The sequence below is a fragment of the Hyla sarda genome, chromosome 3 (genome assembly GCF_029499605.1).
Source record: "Hyla sarda isolate aHylSar1 chromosome 3, aHylSar1.hap1, whole genome shotgun sequence".
Classification (NCBI taxonomy): domain Eukaryota; kingdom Metazoa; phylum Chordata; class Amphibia; order Anura; family Hylidae; genus Hyla; species Hyla sarda.
Window position 1 is genome coordinate 203543047 of NC_079191.1, and position 23231 is coordinate 203566277.

The 23231-nt window shown below is 44.2% G+C and overlaps 1 protein-coding gene across 8 annotated transcripts in view; it reads left to right on the forward strand.

Moving 5' to 3' along the window:
- LOC130362027 (CD109 antigen-like) overlaps window positions 1-23231 on the forward strand; it is a 193585-nt gene that overhangs the window by 90680 nt on the left and 79674 nt on the right. For all 8 annotated transcript variants that reach the window (XR_008891248.1, XM_056565874.1, XM_056565875.1 and 5 more), the window contains 4 exons: window positions 367-438; window positions 12377-12437; window positions 16379-16502; window positions 16872-16989. Coding sequence is in view for 7 of the 8 variants with exons in the window: in XM_056565874.1 (XP_056421849.1) it covers window positions 367-438; window positions 12377-12437; window positions 16379-16502; window positions 16872-16989 (375 nt within the window). In the remaining variant the exon portion in view is untranslated. The remainder of the gene's footprint in view (window positions 1-366; window positions 439-12376; window positions 12438-16378; window positions 16503-16871; window positions 16990-23231) is intronic.

Sequence of the window (23231 nt, forward strand, 5' to 3'; positions counted from 1 at the left end):
GCTTTAAAAGGTTCCATGTTGTCATACGCACTAGCAAACAACATTTTCTTTGCTGTTTCTTAGAATAGGTCAACAGACTTAATACTGTAATATGATGAAGCATAGTCTCATGACAAATATGTCCAATAAAATAGCGTACTGAGTTCTGATAACAGGGTTTATTACACTTTTCTTTAAATAGTAAAAGCTGTATATAGCTAAAAATGTAACCATTTGATTAACTGTATTAATGTTATGGATACTTAACACACTTAATATCACTTAACACAAAACTGCTTACAGAGTTACAGTGAAGAGTGTTTTTTGTATTTTTAAACCTTTATTGACTTATTTTGTAAACCACTGCATTGCTTTGCATTACTGTAGGTATCAGAGGAACTGAAAGGCTATAATTCAATACCTCCAAATCGTGTCACCAGTCCTTATCAGGTTTTTGAGGTAACATAATCTTTTGTTAAGTTTTTTTTACAAAAATGTGGACTAGGACAATTGTTATGGCTGCACAAATTAATGAAATAGTAACTGTAAAACAAACCTTTACTACAGTACATCTCTTATTATCTTCAACAAGTAAATTGGAGAACATACCATATATTTGCATCTTAACAGGTAGTTGATTAAATAGTGCAGCCTTTATAGGCTACTTTACACTTAAAGGGGTTATCCAGAAAAAAAGCTTTTTTTTTAATATATCAACTGGCTCTAGAAAGTTAAACAGATTTGTAAATTACTTCTATTAAAAAAATCCTTAATCCTTAATCCTTTCAGTACTTATGAGCTGCTGAGTTTTTATTTTCTGTCTAAGTGCTCTCAGATGACACCAGTCTTGGGAACTGTCCAGAGTAGAAGCAAATCCCCATAGCAAACCTATCCTACTCTGTACAGAGATGTCAGCAGAGAGCACTGTTGCCAGACAGAAAAGAACAACTCAACTTCAGCAGCTGATAATTATTGGAAGGATTAAGATTTTTGAATAGAAGTAATTTACAAATCTGTTTAACTTTCTGGAGCCAGTTGAAATACCCCTTTAACATGATAACTAGAGATAAGCGCATTTTTTAAAAATTTGATTCGGCTTATTCGCCGAATTTTCCAAAATAATTTGATTCGGTCCGAATTTATTTGTGGCGAATTGCTGAAATGGCTGTTTCTGGGCTACAGAGAGCCTCAATAGGGGTATAGAACACTTTGCCTTGTTGTAACATGCATAGGGAGTGTGCTGTGTTAGTGAAATAATAATGTTATTCAGTATGACATGCAGATTACAGGCATCACTATTAGAATCACTGCCGCAGAGCGTCTGGATGTGGCAGCAGGGAGACTATATGGCATCAAAATTGAGGAGATTAAAGAGATTTTTTAATGTAATGTTTATTTAATTTAATTTGAATGAATTTAATTTTTTTGGGTACCCATTCTGGTGAGCATCGAGCTGGCGGTCCCCCACGAGGCGAGCTACCACCTGTTTAAGCCCCCCCCCCGACTGTCTTTCTCTGTGTGGAACTGCAATTGTTTAATTTAATCAGTTAAGGTTAATTGTTATCGCTCCAACCTGTTTCATTGGATTCTTGTGGTAATTCCAGAGTTAATTTATGATGAAGACTAGAGAGGAGTGTTTTTTTATTTTATTTGATTCGTCCGTCACTATTGAGGACCCATTGGAGGGCAAGTCTGGTGCCAGCAGCCGCGGTAATTCCAGCTCCAATAGTGTAAAATTTGCTGCAGTGTATAAGTTGCTGCAGTGAAAAAGCTCATACTTGTATTTTAAAATCGAGCTGGCGGTCCACCGTGAGACCAGCTACTGCCTGTCCCAGCCCCTGCCTCTCAGTGCACCCCCCATGCTCATGACTGAGTGTCCACTTCAAAAGGGAGGGACTGCAGCCTCAGCAACTTGGACAGGAGCACATTCAGCTTCTGTGCCGTTGGATAAGTGGGCGCATAAAGCTAGAATTGTCTGCAGTTAAAAAGCTTGTATTTGTATCTTAAAATCGACGGTCCTCCGCCAGGAGAGCTACCACCTGTTCCAGCCCCTGCCTCTCAGCACCCCCCAACTGTGAAAGTGCGAATGTTTCATATAATAAATGATGGTTCATTGTTATCGCTCCAACCTGTTTGATTGGTTTTTTGTGGTTACATCAATTTATTTAAATTTAAGATTTTTATTAGATTCACAAGTTTAATGTCCTGGATGCTCGAAGCGTTTACTTTGAACTAATACTGTATGACCACAAAACCCAATATAACAAGGAGTCACATGGCAGTACAATGACAAAGCCTACAGGTGGCAGCAGCCCGACGAGACCATAGTGCCTCACAATAGAGAAGATTAAAGATATTTTTGAAAATTTAAATTGAAGATTTTACATTTAGATTAAAATTTTAAAAGTTTAATTTAAGGTGTCAACAGCATAAGAAGACCATATGGTGGCACAATGACACAGCCTGGAGGTGGCAGCAGCATGAGGAGACCATAATCTTGAAGCATGACACAGCCTTGAATTGGTGGCAGCAAGAGGAGACCATATAGTGGCAGAACGACCCAGCCTGGAGGTGGCAACAGCCTGATGAGATTATACAGCCTCACAATTGAAAGGATTAAAGATACTTTGGAAAATTTTTATTGAAGATTTAAAATAGATTAAGATTAAGTTTAATTTAATGTGCCTGCAGTATGAGGAGACCACATGACCACGGTGTGTCCGGGTCCTCTGTCTCGTCTTTCTCATAATCCTGTAGCTCCACAGCCTGCTCCTCCTCTCCAGTCAGATGACTATAAAAACCACCCATTTCACAAAACCTTGCCTGTGCTCCACTGTCCTCCTCTCCCTCATCCTCCAGTTCAGCCCCCGCAGGGCTCATGTGGCCTCGAGATGTAGGCACCACGTCGCCACGTCTGACCAGCCATCGTTTCCAACACATGTTTTAGGATATGAAGCAGTGGAATGACGTTGTTCATCCCGTAATCCTGGCGACTGACTAATAATGTGGCTTCCTCAAAGGGCCTGAGCAAATGCCAGGTGTCATGTATGAGCTGCCACTGGTTGACATTGAAGTTACACAGGGGCGTCCCCCTATCCACTTGGATCATCAAGAAATCGGTGATGGCTTTTCTCTGTTCGTATAGTTGGTCCAACATATGGAGGGTGGAAATCCAACGTGTGGAAACTTCGCAAGTCAGACTATGTTGGGGGATGCCGTTCTGACACTGCAGCTTAAGGAGGGTGTGCTTTGCCGTGTATGAGACCCTATTGTTTCTTCCCATTGCTAGGATGTCTTGCGGATGGGGGTAACTGTCACGATTCGGCTGGCAGGTGGTGGATCCTCTGTGCCAGAGAGGGATTGGCGTGGACCGTGCTGGTGGACCGGTTCTAAGTTGCTACTGGTATTCACCAGAGCCCGCCGCAAAGCGGGATGGTCTTGCAGCGGCGGTAGCAACCAGGTCGTATCCACCAGCAACGGCTCAACCTCTCTGACTGCTGAAGATAGGCGCGGTACAAGGGACTAGACAAGAGCAAGGTCGGACGTAGCAGAAGGTCGGGGCAGGCAGCAAGGATCGTAGTCAGGGGCAACGGCAGGAGGTCTGGAACACAGGCTAGGAACACACAAGGAAACGCTTTCACTGGCACGATGGCAACAAGATCCGGCGAGGGAGTGCAGGGGAAGTGAGGTATAAATAGGGAGTGCACAGGTGAACACACTAATTAAGCTAACTGCGCCAATCAGTGGCGCAGTGGCCCTTTAAATTGCAGAGACCCGGCGCGCGCCCGCCCTAGGGAGCGGGGCCGCGCGCGCCGGGACAAAACCGACGGAGAGCGAGTCAGGTACGGGAGCCGGGATGCGCATCGCGAGCGGGCGCCTCCCGCATCGCGAATCGCATCCCGGCTGGGAGAGGTATCGCAGCGCACCCGGTCAGTGGGTCTGACCGGGGCGCTGCAATTGCGAGGATGTAGCGAGCGCTCCGGGGAGGAGCGGGGACCCGGAGCGCTCGGCGTAACAGTACCCCCCCCCCCCTTGGGTCTCCCCCTCTTCTTGGAGCCTGAGAACCTGAGGACAAGACTTTTGTCTAGGATGTTGTCCTCAGGTTCCCAGGATCTCTCTTCTGGACCACAGCCTTCCCAATCCACCAAGTAGAATTTTTTCCCTCTGACCGTTTTGGAGGCCAGAATCTCCTTCACGGAGAAGACGTCAGAAGAGCCGGAAACAGGAGTGGGAGAAACAAGTTTGGAAGAGAAGCGGTTAATGATGAGTGGTTTAAGGAGAGAGACATGGAAGGCATTGGGAATACGGAGAGAAGGAGGAAGAAGGAGTTTGTAAGAGACAGGATTAATCTGGCACAAGACTTTGAAAGGACCAAGATAGCGTGGTCCCAGTTTGTAACTGGGGACACGAAAGCGGACATATTTAGCGGAGAGCCATACCTTGTCTCCGGGCGCAAAAATGGGGGGAGTTCTTCTTTTCTTATCGGCAAACCTTTTCATGCGGGATGAAGCCTGTAAAAGAGAATTTTGGGTCTCTTTCCATATGGTGGAAAGATCACGAGTCACTTCATCCACAGCGGGCAAACCAGAGGGCAAGGGAGTAGGGAGGGGGGGAAGAGGGTGACGGCCGTACACCACGAAAAATGGGGACTTAGCAGAAGATTCTGAGACTCTGAAGTTGTATGAGAATTCGGCCCATTGTAGAAGATCTGCCCAGTCATCCTGGCGGGAGGAAACAAAATGCCGTAAATAGTCACCCAGGACCTGGTTAATTCTTTCTACTTGCCCATTGGATTGGGGATGATAAGAAGAAGAGAAGTTTAATTTAATCTTGAGCTGTTTACAGAGGGCCCTCCAGAATTTAGACACGAATTGGACGCCTCTATCCGAGACGATCTGCGTGGGCAAACCGTGAAGACGAAAAATGTGTACAAAAAATTGTTTTGCCAACTGAGGCGCTGAAGGAAGACCAGGAAGAGGAATAAAATGTGCCATCTTGGAAAATCGATCAACGACCACCCAAACAACAGTGTTGCCACGGGATGGGGATGGGGTCTGTAATAAAGTCCATACCAATCAGTGACCAAGGCTGTTCGGGGACAGGCAGAGGATGAAGGAGACCAGCAGGTTTCTGGTGAGGAGTCTTATCCCGGGCACAAACAGTACAGGCCCGCACAAAATCAACAACATCCGTCTCCAGAGTCGGCCACCAATAGAAACGAGAGATGAGTTGCAAGGATTTTTTGATGCCCGCATGGCCTGCGAGGTGGGAGGAGTGTCCCCATTTGAGAATCCCGAGACGTTGGCGTGGAGAAACGAAGGTCTTCCCTGGAGGAGTTTGCCTGATGGAGGCTGGAGAAGTGGAGATCAGACAGTCAGGAGGAATGATGTGTTGCGGAGAGACCTCTACTTCCGAGGCATCCGAGGAACGAGAGAGGGCATCGGCCCTAATGTTCTTGTCGGCAGGGCGAAAGTGAATTTCAAAGTTAAAACGGGCAAAGAACAACGACCACCTGGCCTGGCGAGGGTTCAGCCGTTGGGCAGACTGGAGATAGGAGAGATTCTTGTGATCGGTGTATATGATAACAGGAAATTTTGATCCCTCCAGCAGATGCCTCCATTCCTCAAGCGCCAATTTAATGGCCAGTAATTCTCGATCCCCGATGGAGTAGTTCCTCTCCGCCGGAGAGAAGGTCCTAGAAAAAAAGCCACACGTAACAGCATGCCCGGAAGGATTTTTTTGTAGAAGGACAGCTCCAGCTCCCACTGAGGAGGCATCTACCTCCAATAGGAAGGGTTTAGATGGGTCAGGTCTGGAGAGCACGGGAGCAGAAGAAAAGGCAGACTTGAGACGTTTAAATGCATCTTCCGCTTGGGGAGACCAGGACTTGGGATGAGATTATAAGCACCTCTTAAGTCCAGTTTGGTAAAGATGTGGGCACCTTGAAGGCGATCAAAGAGTTCTGAGATAAGAGGTAGGGGGTAGCGGTTCTTTATCGTGATTTTATTAAGTCCGCGGTAATCAATGCAAGGACGTAGGGAGCCATCTTTTTTGGACACAAAGAAAAATCCAGCTCCGGCAGGAGAGGAGAATTTGCGGATAAACCCCTTTTTTAAATTTTCCTGGATGTATTCAGACATAGCAAGAGTCTCTGGAGCAGACAGAGGATAAATTGTGCCCCCGGGTGGAGTAGTACCCGGGAGGAGGTCAATAGGACAGTCATAAGGCCTGTGAGGAGGTAAAGTCTCAGCTTGCTTTTTGCAAAACACGTCAGCATAGTCCATATAAGCCTTAGAAAGACCGGTTACAGGGGGAACCACAGGGTCACGGCAGGGAGTACAGGGAACCGGTTTAAGACAGTCCTTGAAACAAGAGGTACCCCAGCTCTTGATTTCTCCTGTGGACCAATCAAGGGTTGGGGAATGGCGTTGAAGTCACGGTAATCCAAGAAGAATTTCGGAAGTGCAGTTGGAGAGGACCAAAAACTCAATTTTTTCGTGATGAGGTCCGATGCACATTAGGAGAGGTTCCTTGCGGTAACGCACGGTACAGTCCAATCTTTCATTGTTAACACAATTGATGTAGAGGGGTCTGGCGAGACTGGTCACTGGGATGTTGAACCTGTTGATGAGAGAGGCCAAAATAAAATTTCCTGCAGATTCGGAATCCAAGAAGGCCATAGCAGAGAAGGAGAAGGTAGAGGAAGATATTCGCACAGGCACAGTAAGGCGTGGAGAAGCAGAGTTGACATCAAGAACTGCCTCACCTTTGTGCGGAGTCAGCGTACGTCTTTCCAGGCGGGGAGGACGGATAGGACAATCCTTCAGGAAGTGTTCGGTACCGGCACAGTACAGGCACAGATTCTCCATGCGGCGTCGTGTCCTCTCTTGAGGTGTCAAGCGAGACCGGTCAACTTGCATAGCCTCCACGGCGGGAGGCACAGGAACGGATTGCAGAGGACCAGAGGAGAGAGGAGCCGGGGAGAAAAAACGCCTTGAGCGAACAAAGTCCATATCCTGGCGGAGCTCCTGACGCCTTTCGGAAAAACGCATGTCAATGCGGGTGGCCAGATGAATGAGTTCATGCAGGTTAGCAGGAATTTCTCGTGCGGCCAGAACATCTTTAATGTTGCTGGATAGGCCTTTTTTAAAGGTCGCGCAGAGGGCCTCATTATTCCAGGATAATTCGGAGGCAAGAGTACGGAATTGGATGGCGTACTTGCCAACAGAAGAATTACCCTGGACCAGGTTCAGCAGGGCAGTCTCAGCAGAAGAGACTCGGGCAGGTTCCTCAAAGACACTTCGAATCTCCGTGAAGAAGGAGTGTACAGAGGCAGTGACGGGGTCATTGCGGTCCCAGAGCGGTGTGGCCCATGACAGAGCTTTCCCAGACAGAAGGCTGACTACGAAAGCCACCTTAGACCTTTCAGTAGGAAACTGGTCCGACATCATCTCCAAGTGCAGGGAACATTGCGAAAGAAAGCCACGGCAAAACTTAGAGTCCCCATCAAATTTATCCGGCAAGGATAATCGTAGGCCGGAAGCGGCCACTCGCTGCGGAGGAGGTGCAGGAGCTGGCGGAGGAGATGATTGCTGAAGCTGTGGTAGTAGCTGCTGTAGCATCACGGTCAGTTGAGACAGCTGGTGGCCTTGTTGCGCTATCTGTTGCGACTGCTGGGCGACCACCGTGGTGAGGTCGGCGACAACTGGCAGTGGGACTTCAGCGGGATCCATGGCCGGATCTACTGTCACGATTCGGCTGGCAGGTGGTGGATCCTCTGTGCCAGAGAGGGATTGGCGTGGACCGTGCTGGTGGACCGGTTCTAAGTTGCTACTGGTATTCACCAGAACCCGCTGCAAAGCGGGATGGTCTTGCAGCGGCGGTAGCAACAAGGTCGTATCCACCAGCAACGGCTCAACCTCTCTGACTGCTGAAGATAGGCGCGGTACAAGGGACTAGACAAGAGCAAGGTCGGACGTAGCAGAAGGTCGGGGCAGGCAGCAAGGATCGTAGTCAGGGGCTACGGCAGGAGGTCTGGAACACAGGCTAGGAACACACAAGGAAACGCTTTCACTGGCACGATGGCAACAAGATCTGGCGAGGGAGTGCAGGGGAAGTGAGGTATAAATAGGGAGTGCACAGGTGAACACACTAATTAAGCTAACTGCGCCAATCAGTGGCGCAGTGGCCCTTTAAATTGCAGAGACCCGGCGCGCGCGCGCCCTAGGGAGCGGGGCCGCGCGCGCCGGGACAAGACCGACGGAGAGCAAGTCAGGTACGGGAGCCGGGATGCGCATCGCGAGCGGGCGCCTCCCGCATCGCGAATCGCATCCCGGCTGGGAGAGGTATCGCAGCGCACCCGGTCAGCGGGTCTGACCGGGGCGCTGCAATTGCGAGGATGTAGCGAGCGCTCCGGGGAGGAGCGGGGACCCGGAGCGCTCGGCGTAACAGTAACACTTGAGGAATCGCTTGATAACCAGATTGAACACGTGTGCCATGCAGGGCGCATGGCTCAGGCTTCCTTGAAGCAGCGCAGACAAGAAGTTCTTCCCTTTGTCGGTCACCATGGTTCCCATTGCCAGTTTTCGTGGAGTAAGCCATGATTCGATTTTTTGATGAATGACTTTTAGCAGTTCTTCCCTTGTGTGACTCCATTCGCCAAGGCAATTCATGTGAAGAACAGCGTGACACTGCCATTCCCTGCACACATGGTATGCAGGATGGGCAATTCTATTGAAATTATTAATGAAAATTAATTAAAATTTAAATTCATTTCTTAAAATTAATTTAGATTATTTTTAATTAATTTTTTTTAATGTAATATGCCAGCAGCATGAGGAGACCACATGGCGGCACAATGATAGAGCATGGAAGTGGCAGGAGCATAACGAGACCATATAGTGGCAGAATGACCAAACCTGGAGGTGGCAGCAGCAAGAGGAGACCATAGGGCCTCACAATTAAAAAGATTAAAGATTTTCAAATTTAAATGGAAGATTTTAAATAGATTACCATAAAAACAAATTTTTTAATGTCCCAGCAGCATGAGGAGACCGTAGGGCTTCATAAATGAAAAGATAAAAAATATATTTTCTAATTTAAATTGAAGATTTTAAATAGATTACCATAATCAAATTTAAGTAGTGTCCCAGCAGCATGAGGAGACAGTAGCTGTTAACTGTCCTCTAGTAGATCGTCCTGACTGACAAGTGGAGTTGAACCCACAGCATAGGATACTTCTATGGGGGAGGGAACAGCATATGACAGAGGCAATTGGAGGATAGGGACTGCTCCCGGGCCATGCCAACTGATGGTTGTGTCTGAGGAACCCACTGACTATTGACTGGGGGTGTCAGATGTCATTTGTGAGGAAGTGGATGACCGAGTTAACCAGTCAATGACAGCAGATGGGTTGCTGGTCGAGACACGGCCGCTAGCTAATACCAGAAGCTCAGGCCTCTCGCTGCAACTCCTGCTGCCACTCACCCCTAGTCTGCTGTGACCTCTGCCTGCACCTGATGAATTTAGGCCTCTGCCACTCCTTTGTGCATGTCCTGGCACCTCTCTGCGTATATGAGGGAAGTATAATACGCTCCACTATGCTTAAAGCAGTATTTGTCTAGAACGGCAGCAGGTGTGTACTTTTGGCTGGCCTTTCACAGTATCTAGGCCCTTAAGACTTTAACAGGAACAAAATGGTACACCACTTAGATGTACGTATGTGGTATGCACTTATGAGGGGAGTACAATGCGCTCCAGTATGCTTAAAACCGTATTTGTCTACAACACCAGCAGGTGTGTACTTTTGGCTGGCCTTTCACAGTATCTAGGCCCTTAAGACTTTAACAGGGACAAAATGGTACACCACTTAGATGTACATATGTGGTATGCACTTATGAGGGTGTGGTGGGTTAACTCAGTGTCCATGGAGCTATCTTACTCCCGGCCAAATCCGTATACAGAATGTATATACCGAAGCATAGAGAAATAAATTCAGATAGAGCCATTGTCGGTTTCATATGCTTCTGCGTTCTCTGTATGCTTTCCACTGAGCCTTTATTTCAAATCGTTCAAGTTTATATCACCTTTGTCATTAACATAAGTTCCCACAACTCACTAGTGGGATGTTCTAGCATATAGGGAGTGAGCAAATAGCATGGGGGATGTGCCTTGTCCTCGTGGCACTCCACTTCCTGAGCTGTTTTGCAGGCCTCTTTTGTTTAGTCTTCACAAGATACCGGAAGGAGCAGAGATGGGAGGGGCAGATGGGGAAGGGGCCTCCTAAATGAATCCTTTTTTTACATGGAAGGAAAACATAGACACATCTATTACAAGGGGAGTACAATGTGCTTCAGTATGCTCAAAACAGTATTTGTCTACAACACCAGCAGGTGTGTACTTTTGGCTGGCCTTTCACAGTATCTAGGCCCTTAATGAATAAATTAGTTTTATTGATCCATTTGTGTAATATTAGAATTTATGTGACAGATTTGTAATTGTAAAGACTCTTGATAAACATACACACGTTACATTATTTACTCACAGTTACCACATGTTCCTTCTGCAGAAGGAAGACATTTTTATTAAGTATGGATTATCTATTTTTTGGACAAATTATTACTTTAACCCCTTAAGGACCAAGGACGCACCGGTACGTCCTTGGTCCTGCTCTCCTGATATAACGCGGGGTTACACAGTAACCCGGCGTCATATCACGGCGGGCCCGGCGTCATAGTGAAGCCGGGACCAGCCTCTAATAGCGCGCAGCGCCGATCGCGGCGCCGCGTGCTATTAACCCTTTAGCCGCGCGCTCAGAGCTGAGCCGCGCGGCTAAAAGTGAAAGGGAAAGTTGCCGGCTAGCTCAGTCGGGCTGTTCGGGATAGCCACGGCTAATCGCGGCATCCCGAACAGCTGACAGGACAGCAGGAGGGCCCCTACCTGCCTCCTCGCTTTCCGATCGCCGAATGACTGCTCAGTGCCTGAGATCCAGGCATGAGCAGTCATGCGGCAGAATCGTTGATCACTGGTTTCTTATGAGAAACTAGTGATCAATGATGAAGATCAGTGTGTGCAGTGTTATAGGTCCCTATGGTGAATAAAGATCATTTAACTCCTCCCCTATTAAAAGTTTGAATCACCCCCCTTTTCCAATAAAAAAAAAAAACACAGTGTAAATAAAAATAAAAATAAACATATATGGTATCACCGCGTGCGGAAATGTCCAAAGTATAAAAATATATCATTAATAAAACCGCTCGGTCAATGGCGTGCGCGCAAAAAAATTCCAAAATAGTGCATTTTTGGTCACTTTTTATATCATTTAAAAATGAATAAAAAGCGATCAATAAGTCCTATCAATGCAAAAATGGTACCGTTAAAAACTTCAGATTACGGCGCAAAAAATGAGCTCTCATACCGCCCCATACACGGAAAAATAAAAAAGTTATAGGGGTCAGAAGATGACAATTTTAAACGTAATAATTTTCCTGCATGTAGTTATGATTTTTTCCATAAGTCCGACAAAATCAAACCTATATAAGTAGGGTATCATTTTAATCGTATGGACCTACAGAATAAAGATAAGGTGTCATTTTTACCGAAAAATGTACTACGTAGAAACTGAAACCCCCAAAAGTTACAAAACGGCGTTTTTTTTTCAATTTTGTCGCACAATGATTTTTTTTCCATTTCACCGTAGATTTTTGGGCAAAATGACTGATGTCATTACAAAGTAGAATTGGTGGCGCAAAAAATAAGCCATCATATGGATTTTTAGGTGCAAAATTGAAAGAGTTATGATTTTTTAAAGGCAAGGAGCAAAAAACGAAAATGCAAAAACGGAAAAAACCCCGGTCCTTAAGGGGTTAAGGGGAACAATTCTGTGTATCGTGATAGCCAGTAGATAGAAGTAATTACAAATTAAGAGTTCTCAGTAGTTGATAACTTTTAATGGCTAAGTGAATAAGATGAAGACAAAATGTAAGCTTTTACATCAGTTAGCCATTAAAAGGTATCAACTACTATTACTTTAAAGACGATTCTCATCTAGAAGATGTTTTGCACAGCCACATGATATGTTTTTATCTTCCTGGCTTTTAGCGGCTGCAAGGAGGCCTAAATGACAAAACCCCTTCATTAAATGAGATCTGTAGTGCTCTGAACTTTTAGATCGCGGGGGGTCCGAGCATTGGGCCCCCCCGCGATCTCCTGTATGGGCCGCGGCAATGTATAGGAAGGGGGGCGTTCCGTCGGCAGCAGGGACATGACAGAGCGCCTGGACAGGTTTTGATAAATCTCCCCCTCTGTGTTTTGTGTTTTATTTAATCTAGTACAAGTGTTTTTTTTTAAATATATATATATATACTGTAATATGTTATAAATACTCTTTTTTTTATAGAAATGTAATATTGGCGTGTTTACTGACGCCATCCTTGGGAAAGAAGATGAGTATGATACATGTAAGTGTTAAAATGTATTTTCTGTAATCTGGTTTAACACAAGCATAATACAAACCTTTTTTGTGTCCTTATTACAGATCTAAGTCCTGGCCCATCTGCAGGCCTAATGCCTAAACTGACAGTATTTTTGTAATATATGATGCTGTCATTTCTGGTTATTACACCCACATTCAGGCTGGGACTTGTGGCTGTAATATGGACATGAGTCCTTTACACTTTACACTGACATATCAGTGAAAAAGAACAGATGTCTCAATCTCCATTGTATAAACACAATTGGCAGTATACTACTCCATTGTGCCCACAGTTTAGTGATGTAATGGCTAGCTCAGGCTCCCTGTTCTTACAATTTGGATCCCCATCACCCAATGACTATACCATCATGTCTGTTTGTTGAGACATGTCTTCACCTTTGTTGTAGTTTAAAGGGGTATTCCAGGCCAAAACTTTTTTTTTATATATCAACTGGCTCCGGAAAGTTAAACAGATTTGTAAAGTACTTGTATTAAAAAATCTTAATCCTTCCAATAGTTATTAGCTTCTGAAGTGGAGTTGTTGTTTTCTGTCTAACTGGTCTCTGATGACTCACGTTCTGGGAGCTGTACAGTTCCTATGGGGATATTCTCCCATCATGCACAGCTCCCGGGACGTGACATCATCATTGAGCAGTTAGACAGAAAGCTTCAGAAGCTAATAACTATTGGAAGAATTAAGATTTTTTAATAGAAGTAATTTACAAATCTGCTTAACTTTCCGGAGCCAGTTGATATGCCGTATTTATCGGGGTATATCACGCACCGGCCTATAACACGCACCCTCATTTTACCAAGGATATTTGGGTAAGAAAATAATATCCAAATATCCATGGTAAAATGAGGGTGCGTGTGTGCGCATGTATACCCCAATACACCCCCTGGAAAGGCAGGGGGAGAGAGGCCGTCGCTGCCGGCTTCTCTCCCCCTGCCTTTCCTGGGGTCTAGAGCCCTGCTTCCGGCCCTTCTCTCCCCCTGGCTATCAGCGCCGCTGCCCGTTCTGTCCCCCTGACTATTGGTGCCGGCGCCCCATTGCCGGCGTCGATAGCCAGGGGGAGAGAAGCGGCGCCGACAGCCAGGGGGAGAGAAGGGGCAGCGGCACCCATTGCCGGCGCCGCTGCCCCGTTGCATCCCCCCATCCCTGGTTGCATAATTACCTGTTGCCGGGGTCGAGTCCGCGCTGCTTCAGGCCTCCGGTGTGTGCACGGTGTGGCGCACTGACGTCATGCGCAGCGCATAGCAACGACGCAGGGGACGCACATCGGAGGCCTGAAGCAGCGCGGACCCGACCCCGGCAACAGGTAATTATGCAAGCGGGGATGGGGGGAGGCAGCGGCGCCGGCAATGGGTGCCGCTACCCCTTCTCTCCCCCTGTCTGTCGGCGCTGCTTCTCTCCCCCTGGCTATCGGCGCCGGCAATGGGGCGCCGGCACCGATAGTCATGGGGACAGAACGGGCAGCGGCGCTGATAGCCAGGGGGAGAGAAGGGCCGGAAGCAGGGCTCTAGACCCCAGGAAAGGCAGGGGGAGAGAAGCCGGCAGCGACAGCCTCTCTCCCCCTGCCTTTCCTGGGGGTGTATCGGCGTATAACACACACATAGACTTTAGCCTGAAAAGTGCGTGTTATACGCCGATAAATACGGTATATAAAAAAAGGTTTTGCCTGGAATACCCCTTTAAGTGCAAGCCATCATTGCAAACAGTTATACAATATAATAATTCTAATTCCATAATATAGATTTTTGGGAAATGTTTTGAAATACATATTCATGATATACAGTATGACCAATTTTGTTATTAAAATATTGACTGCCATTTAGAAGGGTGATTTATACTACTTTACCTACTGGGGACATTTCAGGTATAGCAAATGTGTATTTCTGTCATACTTTTATACATTTATACTTCAAATTGACTTTTTTTGTTTATTGGGGAGCTGGGATGGAGAGATTGAGGGGATTGTTATTTCGGCCATCCCCCAGCTGATTCTTGTAGCTGGGGGCTGGCGTTAATAACTGTCATGCGGTGATCGCCGTAGCTGGCTATTAAAGGGGTATTCCGGGCAAAAACATTTTATCCCCTATCCAAAGGATAGGGGATAAGATGTCTGATTGCGGGGGGCCTGCTGCTGAGACCCCCCGCAATCTCCCTGTAGCACCCGCATTCTATGCGGATGCTGAATCTCCAGTTTAGGAAACCTCCGGGTTTCCGGGACTGGGGACTTGACGTCACGCCACGCCCCCTCCATTCATGTCTATGGGAGGGAATGCGGGTGCTGCAGGGAGATCTCGAGGGGGCTCAGCAGTGGGCCCCCCGCGATCAGACATCTTATCCCCTATCCTTTGGATAGGGGATAAAATGTTTTCGTCCGGAATACCCCTTTAACCCTTTAGATCACTGCTGTCAAAGTTGACAGCGGCATCTTAAAGAAGCTGTGAATACTCCCTGGTGTTCCAATGGGGTGGATCGCCCCCCCAAGCAGTGCGATCGCAGGGCGGGCAATCCACTGTGGAGGTAGTCGGAGGGCTTACCTCTGCTGCTGCGGCTGTCCCAGGTCTCTCACTGATAAAGCCTGGCAGGACCAGGCTTTATCAATGGAGCTCAGATCACACAAATCAATGTGGTTCTATGAACCATATTGATCTGTATGAGGAATCTAATGATTCCTCCTAAAAGTCCCCTAAGGGGACTAATAAAGTGTAAAAAAAAAAGTTTAATAAAAGTAAAAAAAAACACACATTAACCCTTTCCTTATTAAAAGTTCAAATCACCCCTTTTCCCAAATTCCATATAAAAAATATAAAAACGTAATAAAAATAAACATATGTGGTATCGCCATGTGCGTAAATTTCCAAACTATACAAATACTTATAAATACGTAAAAAAATATCAAATTTGGTATTTTTGGTCCCTTTGTATACTCAAAAAAAATTATAAAAACTGATCAAAATGTCCCATCAAATCAAATCGTGCTAATGAAAACTTCAGATCATAGGGCAAAGAATGAGCCCTCATGCTACCCCGTACACAGAAAAATGAAAAAGTTATAGGGGTCAGAAGAGGACAATTTTAAACACACTAATTTTGGTGCATATAGTTATCATTTTTTTACGTAGTGAAATTTTTACCGAAAAGTATACTGCGTAGAATCGGAAGACCCCAAAAGACCCCAAAAGTTACAAAAGTACTTTTTTTTTCTCAATTTTGCCCCACAAATATTTTTTATCTGGGTTCGCCGTAAATTATGATTGATGTCATTACAAAGTACAATTGGTGCTGCAAAAAATAAGCCCTCATATGAGTCTGTAGGTGCAAAATTGAAAGCGTTATGATTTTTAGAATAAAAACGAAAGTGCAAAAACAGAAAAACCCGTGGTCCTTACTCCACTCCTGAGCGCTCGAAACGTTTAGTTCCAAATGCTGGTGCAGGCTTCGGGGGTCGCCACGCCCCTCGTGACGTCAGGCTCCGTCCCTCGTCATGTCACGCCCCCCTAATGTTAGACGGCCATCACACCCCCTCCCATAGACTTGCATTAAGGAGGCGGGGTGTGGCAACCCCGAAGCCCGCGCCAGCATTCGAAACTAAATGTTCAGAATGCTGGGGAGTGGAGTACCCCTTTAATTATTCTGCAGTTTTAGGTACTCACTTTATCTCTCTTTTTAAAGACTGTGTTGATTTAGTCATCTTTAAAAAATTAAAAATGACAGAGGGGCTCTTTGACATGTACCTCTGGGGAGGGGGGTGGTTTTGAACATGTGCAATTCTTGCTAATGTATGGCTACTTTATGCAGTTGTTATTTCTTTATGTATATGGGAAATTAAACAATAAAAAAATTTAAAAAAAAAAAAAAAAAAAGTGACCAGAGTCTAGGATTTTTTTTTTCTTAGAAAATCTCAATTTCTGTTGTAGTGAGAAATGTACATTTTGACAGTAGAGAAGACTTCCAGCCCTCTTGGCATCCTGTTGATTTTGGTGGATCTCGTATCAGATCTAATTTTCCTGAGACATGGATTTGGAAGAATATTAACTCAGGGTAAACTATAATAGAGTGTAATATGCATGTTATTTCCCAGAGTCAATATTCTATTATAACTTTTTGTACAGATGTGTCCTTTTTTAGCTTATCTCTAAAGTCAACATATGGTTATGTATGTATAAGATTACCAGGTTTCACAGCTTGACACTTTGTTTGAGATGGTCATGCTGTGTGTGTGGATACCCAGTGATTGTTATGTAAATTAAGCCCTTTTAGTGATTGATAGCATATAGTATTCTGATATTTTATTGAACTGGTTCATGAGAAAATAGGGCCCTTAACTAAATGAAAGGACAGATAAGGGTGGACATATGTCTAAGTATGATCCATGATGTAAAATCACTATTTTTTTCCGTTTATTTTTAGACGAAGCACTTTCCTTGAAATGGACACTGTTGTACCAGATACCATCACTACTTGGATCGCAAAAGCATTTGTAATTTCTGAGAATTTAGGATTTGGGATTTTGGAAACCCCTGTGCAGGTAATTGTAATTGCATGGAGAGCATGGGTTCGCCGTTGCGTATGGAGTGAAAGTGAGCACAGGAGCTGCGTTTGCTTCAGAACAGTGAGTGTCGGCTACTATCAGTAGCCAGACACTCACTGCTAATGACAGGCAGCGGCGATCCTGCCGCTGCTAGTTATTGACCCTTAAGTGAAAGTCAAATATCTGCGGTAACTCAGGGGGGCTCATGGAACCCCCTCGAGGGTCCCCTTTCCTGCTTCTTGCCTCCCATCACTGATTCACTGATTTATCCTGGCTTAGCCAGGCTTTATCAGTGGATCACTGATCACACTGTATAACGTTATGCCATAGGCATAGGATTAAAGAAAGTTTCTGAAATCATATAAAAGTTTCTGAAATCAAATAAACCCCCCTCCCCTAATAAAAAATTAAATTACCCTTATTTTTCCCATTTTACAAAAAAAAATAAAAATAAAGAAAAAAAGGTTAATATTTTTACATATTTGGCATTGCCACGTGTGTAAATGTCAAAACTAATTAAATATAATGTTTATGGTCAAGCACAGCAAAAAAATATCAAACACCAAAAATACTGATTTTTAATCACATCATATAAATTATAAAAAGTGATCAGAAAGTCCCATCAAAGCGAAAATGGTACAGATGAAAACTATCTGTAACTACAAAGCGAAAATGGTACAGATGAAAACTATCTGTATAACTACAGATCACAGCACAAAAAAATTAACCCTCATACATCCCTGTATATGGGAAAAAAAAAAGTTATATTAGTCAGAAAAGAACAATTTTACGCTTATCAATTTTGTTAAAAAAAAGTAATTTTTTTTTAAAGTAGTACAGTAATAGAAAAACTATATAAATTGGGGTTTGTTTTAATTGCATGACCTACAGAATAGAGATAATGTATAATTTTTACCATAAAGTGCACTGCTTAGAAACCAAACCCCCCCAAGAGTTGCAAAAATTGTGGTTTTCTTATCAATTTCCGTCCTCAAATCTAAATTTTTTTGTTTCATGGTACATCTTATGGTAAAATTAAAGATGACATTACTAAGTACAATTGGTCGTGCAAAAAACAAGCCCCCATATGGGTCTTTAGGTGAAAAAATTAAAGAGTTATGGATTTTAAAAGGAGAGTACGAAAAAACAAAAACTTAAAAATGAAAATTGGCCTGGTCTTTAAGGCCAAAATGGGCTTTGTCCTTATAGGGATTGTGCGCTGCCCTGCCTTTCGGAGCTCCGCTCGCATCGTCCGGAAGTTCATTACTCCGAACACTGTGTGCGAGCTTCCGTGTTTGCGGCCGCCCCCTCGTGACGTCACGCCCGCCCCCTCAACGAAAGTCTATGGGAAGGGGCGCGACCGCTGTCACGTCCCCTTCCCATAGACTTTGGTTGAGGGGGCGGGCATGACGTCACGAGGGGCCGGGCGTGACGTCACGAGGGGGCGGCCGTGGCGTCACAAGGGGGCGGCTGCGAACACGGAAGCCCGCACACAGCGTTCGGAGTAATGAGCTCCGAAAGGCAGGGCAGCGCACAACCCCGTTAAAGGGTTAAATATGCGTGAGTGTCAGAGGGTCCCCTCCCCCTGTTAACCCTATTTAAGCAGCAGTCACTACTGACCATGGAATAGATGGGGTTAAACTGCCAAGAGCAGTGCTCACTCCAATCTCGGCAGTTGTAGCGGAAGCCCACGGAAACCATATGACATTACTCAAAAGTCACTGCTGAATTCTTGGGTGCAGACTTCAATAGTATAAAAAGCATGTACAATGAAACATGTGAAGAAAAGAATGAAGTCGCACTCATCCGAATGTATTTTCAGCGTGGTAAATTATTTTATTCCAACATGAATAGCAGTGAAGAAAGGAGGTTACAATTTCTTTGCAGGGAGCGAGAGTCGGCAAGCTCTCAGATGCAGGGCACACCACTTCCAGCCAAGGTGTATGCCTATCTCAGGTGGGAAATGTCTTTTTATATCAAGTGGGAGGTAGCCGTGGAGACTAGACATAAATAATTCAAACAAAACAGCATGTGAACTGTCACCAAATATAAAAAAAACAAAAAAATACATACAAAAAATACATACATATATTAAAACCACATAAGATAGAAAGCGACTCAAAGAAAAGAAGACAAGTCATTCCTTTCATTAAGCCCCAGTGGACCTGTAGCATTTAACTTAATTATCCAGAGTGCTTCTCTGCGTGACAAGTAAGTTTCTTTATTTTCTCCGCTGGGAACCTCTGTAATTCTCTCCAAACCGGCATATTTCAGGCCCATACTTTCATTGCCATGGCATTGAGCCATATGGGCAATGAAACGTGGGGCACCCTTGCCCGTTCGGAGGGAGTACAGGTGTTCTCTAATACGTATACATAGTTTTCTTTTTGTTTTGCCAATGTAGGAAAAATTACAGGGGCATATAATGCAATAGACAATATGAGTAGACTTGCATGTAATCATCTGGTTGATAAAAATGTTAATTCCACCTAAAATAAAATTTATTTTGGCCAGATTGTACTGGCGCGGTGGTGATCTGGAGTTCTTTGGCTTCTAAGGAAGAAGTGCATCGTCACCTCAGTGATACTAATACGTACAAAATATTAACAGAAAATCACACTAGAAGAACTACAGACCACCTCCGCTCCCTCCTTAGACACTATGTGGAGAAATCAGTAATTTCTCTTAAAACTGCAGCTCCTAAACCTGCAAAGTGGTATGTATTGCCAAACCTGCCCCACCGGACGACCTACTGTCGCCGATATAGGCGCATCTACTGAATTTCCATCTAGCTACCTAGAGTGGCTTATTGCCCCTCTACTAAAAGATATCCCTACATTATTAAAGGATTCCAGTGAGTTACTAACGGCATTCGAGGAATTTACGTGGCAGGACTCCCTCCACCTGGCATCTATTGACATAGAAAGTCTGTACACCCGCATCCCTCACGATGCGGTACAGGCTATGTGCAGCTTTTTAGCAGGCGCAAATAAGTCCAAGTATTTTATAGATTTTATTTGTGAGTCACTTATGTTCGTTCTACATAATAATGATTTTTTTGCATGAAGGTAGGTGGTACAGGCAGGCCCATGGCACAGCCATGGGCTCTCCTCTATCATGTACCTATGCAAATGTTTTTCTGGCCAGAATGGAATAAGAACTTATTTTTTCCACCAGTAATCCATATATCCATCAAATTAAATATTTTCTTCGATATGTGGACGACATCCTCATTGTATGGAACAGTTCAGACACAGAAATTCAAGCCTTTGTAAATGCTCTAAATGAAAAAAATACCATCAACATGCATTTTACCAGCATGTTTGGCGGTCTAACTCTGGACTTTCTAGATGTCAGGTTAATTTTGGAAGGAAGTTTTTTGAAAACTGCTGGATTTATAAAAAATATTGCAAAAAAATCACTGTTGCATTATGATAGCTCACATCCCTCCTACAGAAAAGACAATATTCCGTACAGCCAATTATTAAGACTAAAAAGAGTGAATAGTGACCAGACCACTTTTCAAACACAGGCAGGAGAAAGAGGATATCCAACAGCAGTCCTTGACAAAGCAATACAAAAAACATATACTAGAACACGAGAAGACCTATTGAAACCTAAAAAACACAAACAACAAAATAATCCAGAAACATTGAATAATGATAAGCATATAGTCTTTTCCTTTGCAAATTCTCCCATTAATCATATTGTCAGGAAGAGTATTTTAGACAATTGGTATTTTTTTGAGCAAGATGCTGATTTGGGAGAAAATACAAGGGAAAAAACTATTATTACTTTCAGAAAATGTACCACCATAGGAGATGTTCTTAAAAAGAATAAAGAAAAAGCTCAGGCAGCAAGAAGAAATAACTGGTTGAACAATGTAGAACCAAAAGGTAATTTTTCCATGTAGAAATTGTAATTTTTGGCAGTACAATCTGGCCAAAAGAAATTTTACTTTAGGCGGAATTAACATTTTTGTCAACCATATGATTACATGCAAGTCTACTCATATTGTCTATTGCTTTATATGCCCCTGTAATTTTTTCTACATTGGCAAAACAAAAAGAAAACTATGTATACGTATTAGAGAACGCCTGTATTCCCTCTGAACGGACAAGGGTGCCCCACGTTTCATTGCCCATTTGGCTGAATGCCATGGCAATGATAGAACGGGCCTGAAATATGCCGGTTTGGAGAGAATCACAGAGGTTCCCAGCGGAGAAAATAAAGAAACTTACTTGAGAAGCACTCTGGATAATTAAGTTAAATGCTACAGGTCTGCTGGGGCTTAATGAAAGGAATGACTTGTCTTCTTTTCTGTGAGTCGCTTTCTATCTTATGTGGTTTTAATATATGCATGTATTTTTTGTCTGTATTTTTTTTTTTTTTATATTTGTTGACACTTCACTTGCTTTTTTGTTTGAGTTGTTTATGTCTAGTCTCCACGGCTACCTCCCACATGATATAAAAAGACATTTCCCACCTGAGATAGGCGTACACCTTGGCCGGAAGAAGCGTCTGCAGGTGACGCGAAACTAGTAGCCTATCAGTGGTGTGCCCCGTGTCTGAGAGCTTGCCAGCTCTCACTCCACGCAAAGCAATTGTATCCTCCTTTCTTCACTGCTATTCATGTTGGAATAAAATAATTTGCCTTGCTGAAAATACATTCGGGTGAGTGCGACTTTTCTGACGCCTATAACTTTTTTATTTTTCCACGTGCAAGGCTATATGAGGGCTCATATTTTGCCCAGCGATCTGAAGTTTTAATTTGTACCATTTTTGTTTTGATCAGACTTTTTGATTGCTTTTCATTCATATTTTTATGGTATAAAAAGTGACCAAAAATACACTATTTTTGACTTTGGAATTCATTTTGCGCACATGCCATAGACCGTGTGGTTTAATTAACAATATATTTCTATAGTTCGCATGCAGCGATACCACATGTTTATTTTTATTATGCTTATATATTTTTTATACAGAATTTAGGAAAAGGGTGTTGATTTTAACTTTTAATAAGGAAGGGTTTAATGTGTGTGTTTTTAAACTTTTTTAAACTTTTTTTTTACACTTTTAGTCCATTTAAGGGACTTTTAGGAGGAATCATTTGATTCCTCATACAGATCAATGCCTATCAATCCAAAGCCTGCCAGGCTTTATCATTGTCAGAGCCGCAGCAGCAGTAGGGTGAGAGGTAAGTCTTCTGGCTACCTCAGCAGTCGATCACCCCCCCCCCCCCCCCCCCCCGCGATCATGCTGTGGGGGGGGGGGGCGATCCTCCCCACTGGACTAGTAGGGACTGTATAAAGGCACCTTTAGATGCCGCTGTCAGCGGCGATCTAAAGAGTTAATAGCCAGCCGCGGTTAATAGTTGGCCCTGTCGGCTATTAATGCCGGCCACCAGCTACAGGAATCAGCTGAGGGCCAGCCGATATTACGCAGGCTCGAGTTGGGAGCCCGTGCCATACCCCGTCAACAGCACATGGACGAGTATACACGTCCATGGTTGTTAAGGGGTTAAGGTAGGTAAAATAATTTTACATGACAATAATACCAATATACAAGGAGTAAATATATACCACTACACAATAACTGCATATGCCGCCATACTGTATTAAATAAAACCACTATACACAGACCAGTATACTATACAGGATCTGTATACAATATAAGTCATTATATACAGGACCATATGGTGGTAGATATCAGCTGTACACAGGATCTGTATACAATATATGTGATTATATACAGGACCATATTGCGGTAGATATCAGCTGTACACAGGATCTGTACACCATAGAAGGAAGTGATTACAGTTACATAAGGGACTCACAATTCCGTTTTCTCTGATCAGCGGTGTACTCTTTCCTTTTCTTCTCTGTCTGGATCAGACCGTCATGTTGATCTCATCTGCAGGACAAGCATGTTAGACTCTGCATTTTTCAGTGCCCTCCCCCCCTCTACACAATCTTCCCATCTATAGGCCCACAAACTGTAATAATGCCCTCCTTGGTGTTCTGCACAGTAAAAGAGCAGGAAGCTAGCCAGGTAAATATGTAACTAGATAGGTAGATCAGAAAGCCAGATATGTAGGTAGGTGACTAGCTAGGTACTTAGGCAGCCATGTATGAAGGGCAGGTATGTACATAGTTAGGTAGCCAGGTATGTAGGTAGGTAGCAAGATATGTAGGTAGTTAGGCAGCCAAGTATGTAGGTAGTTAGATAGCCAGGTTTGT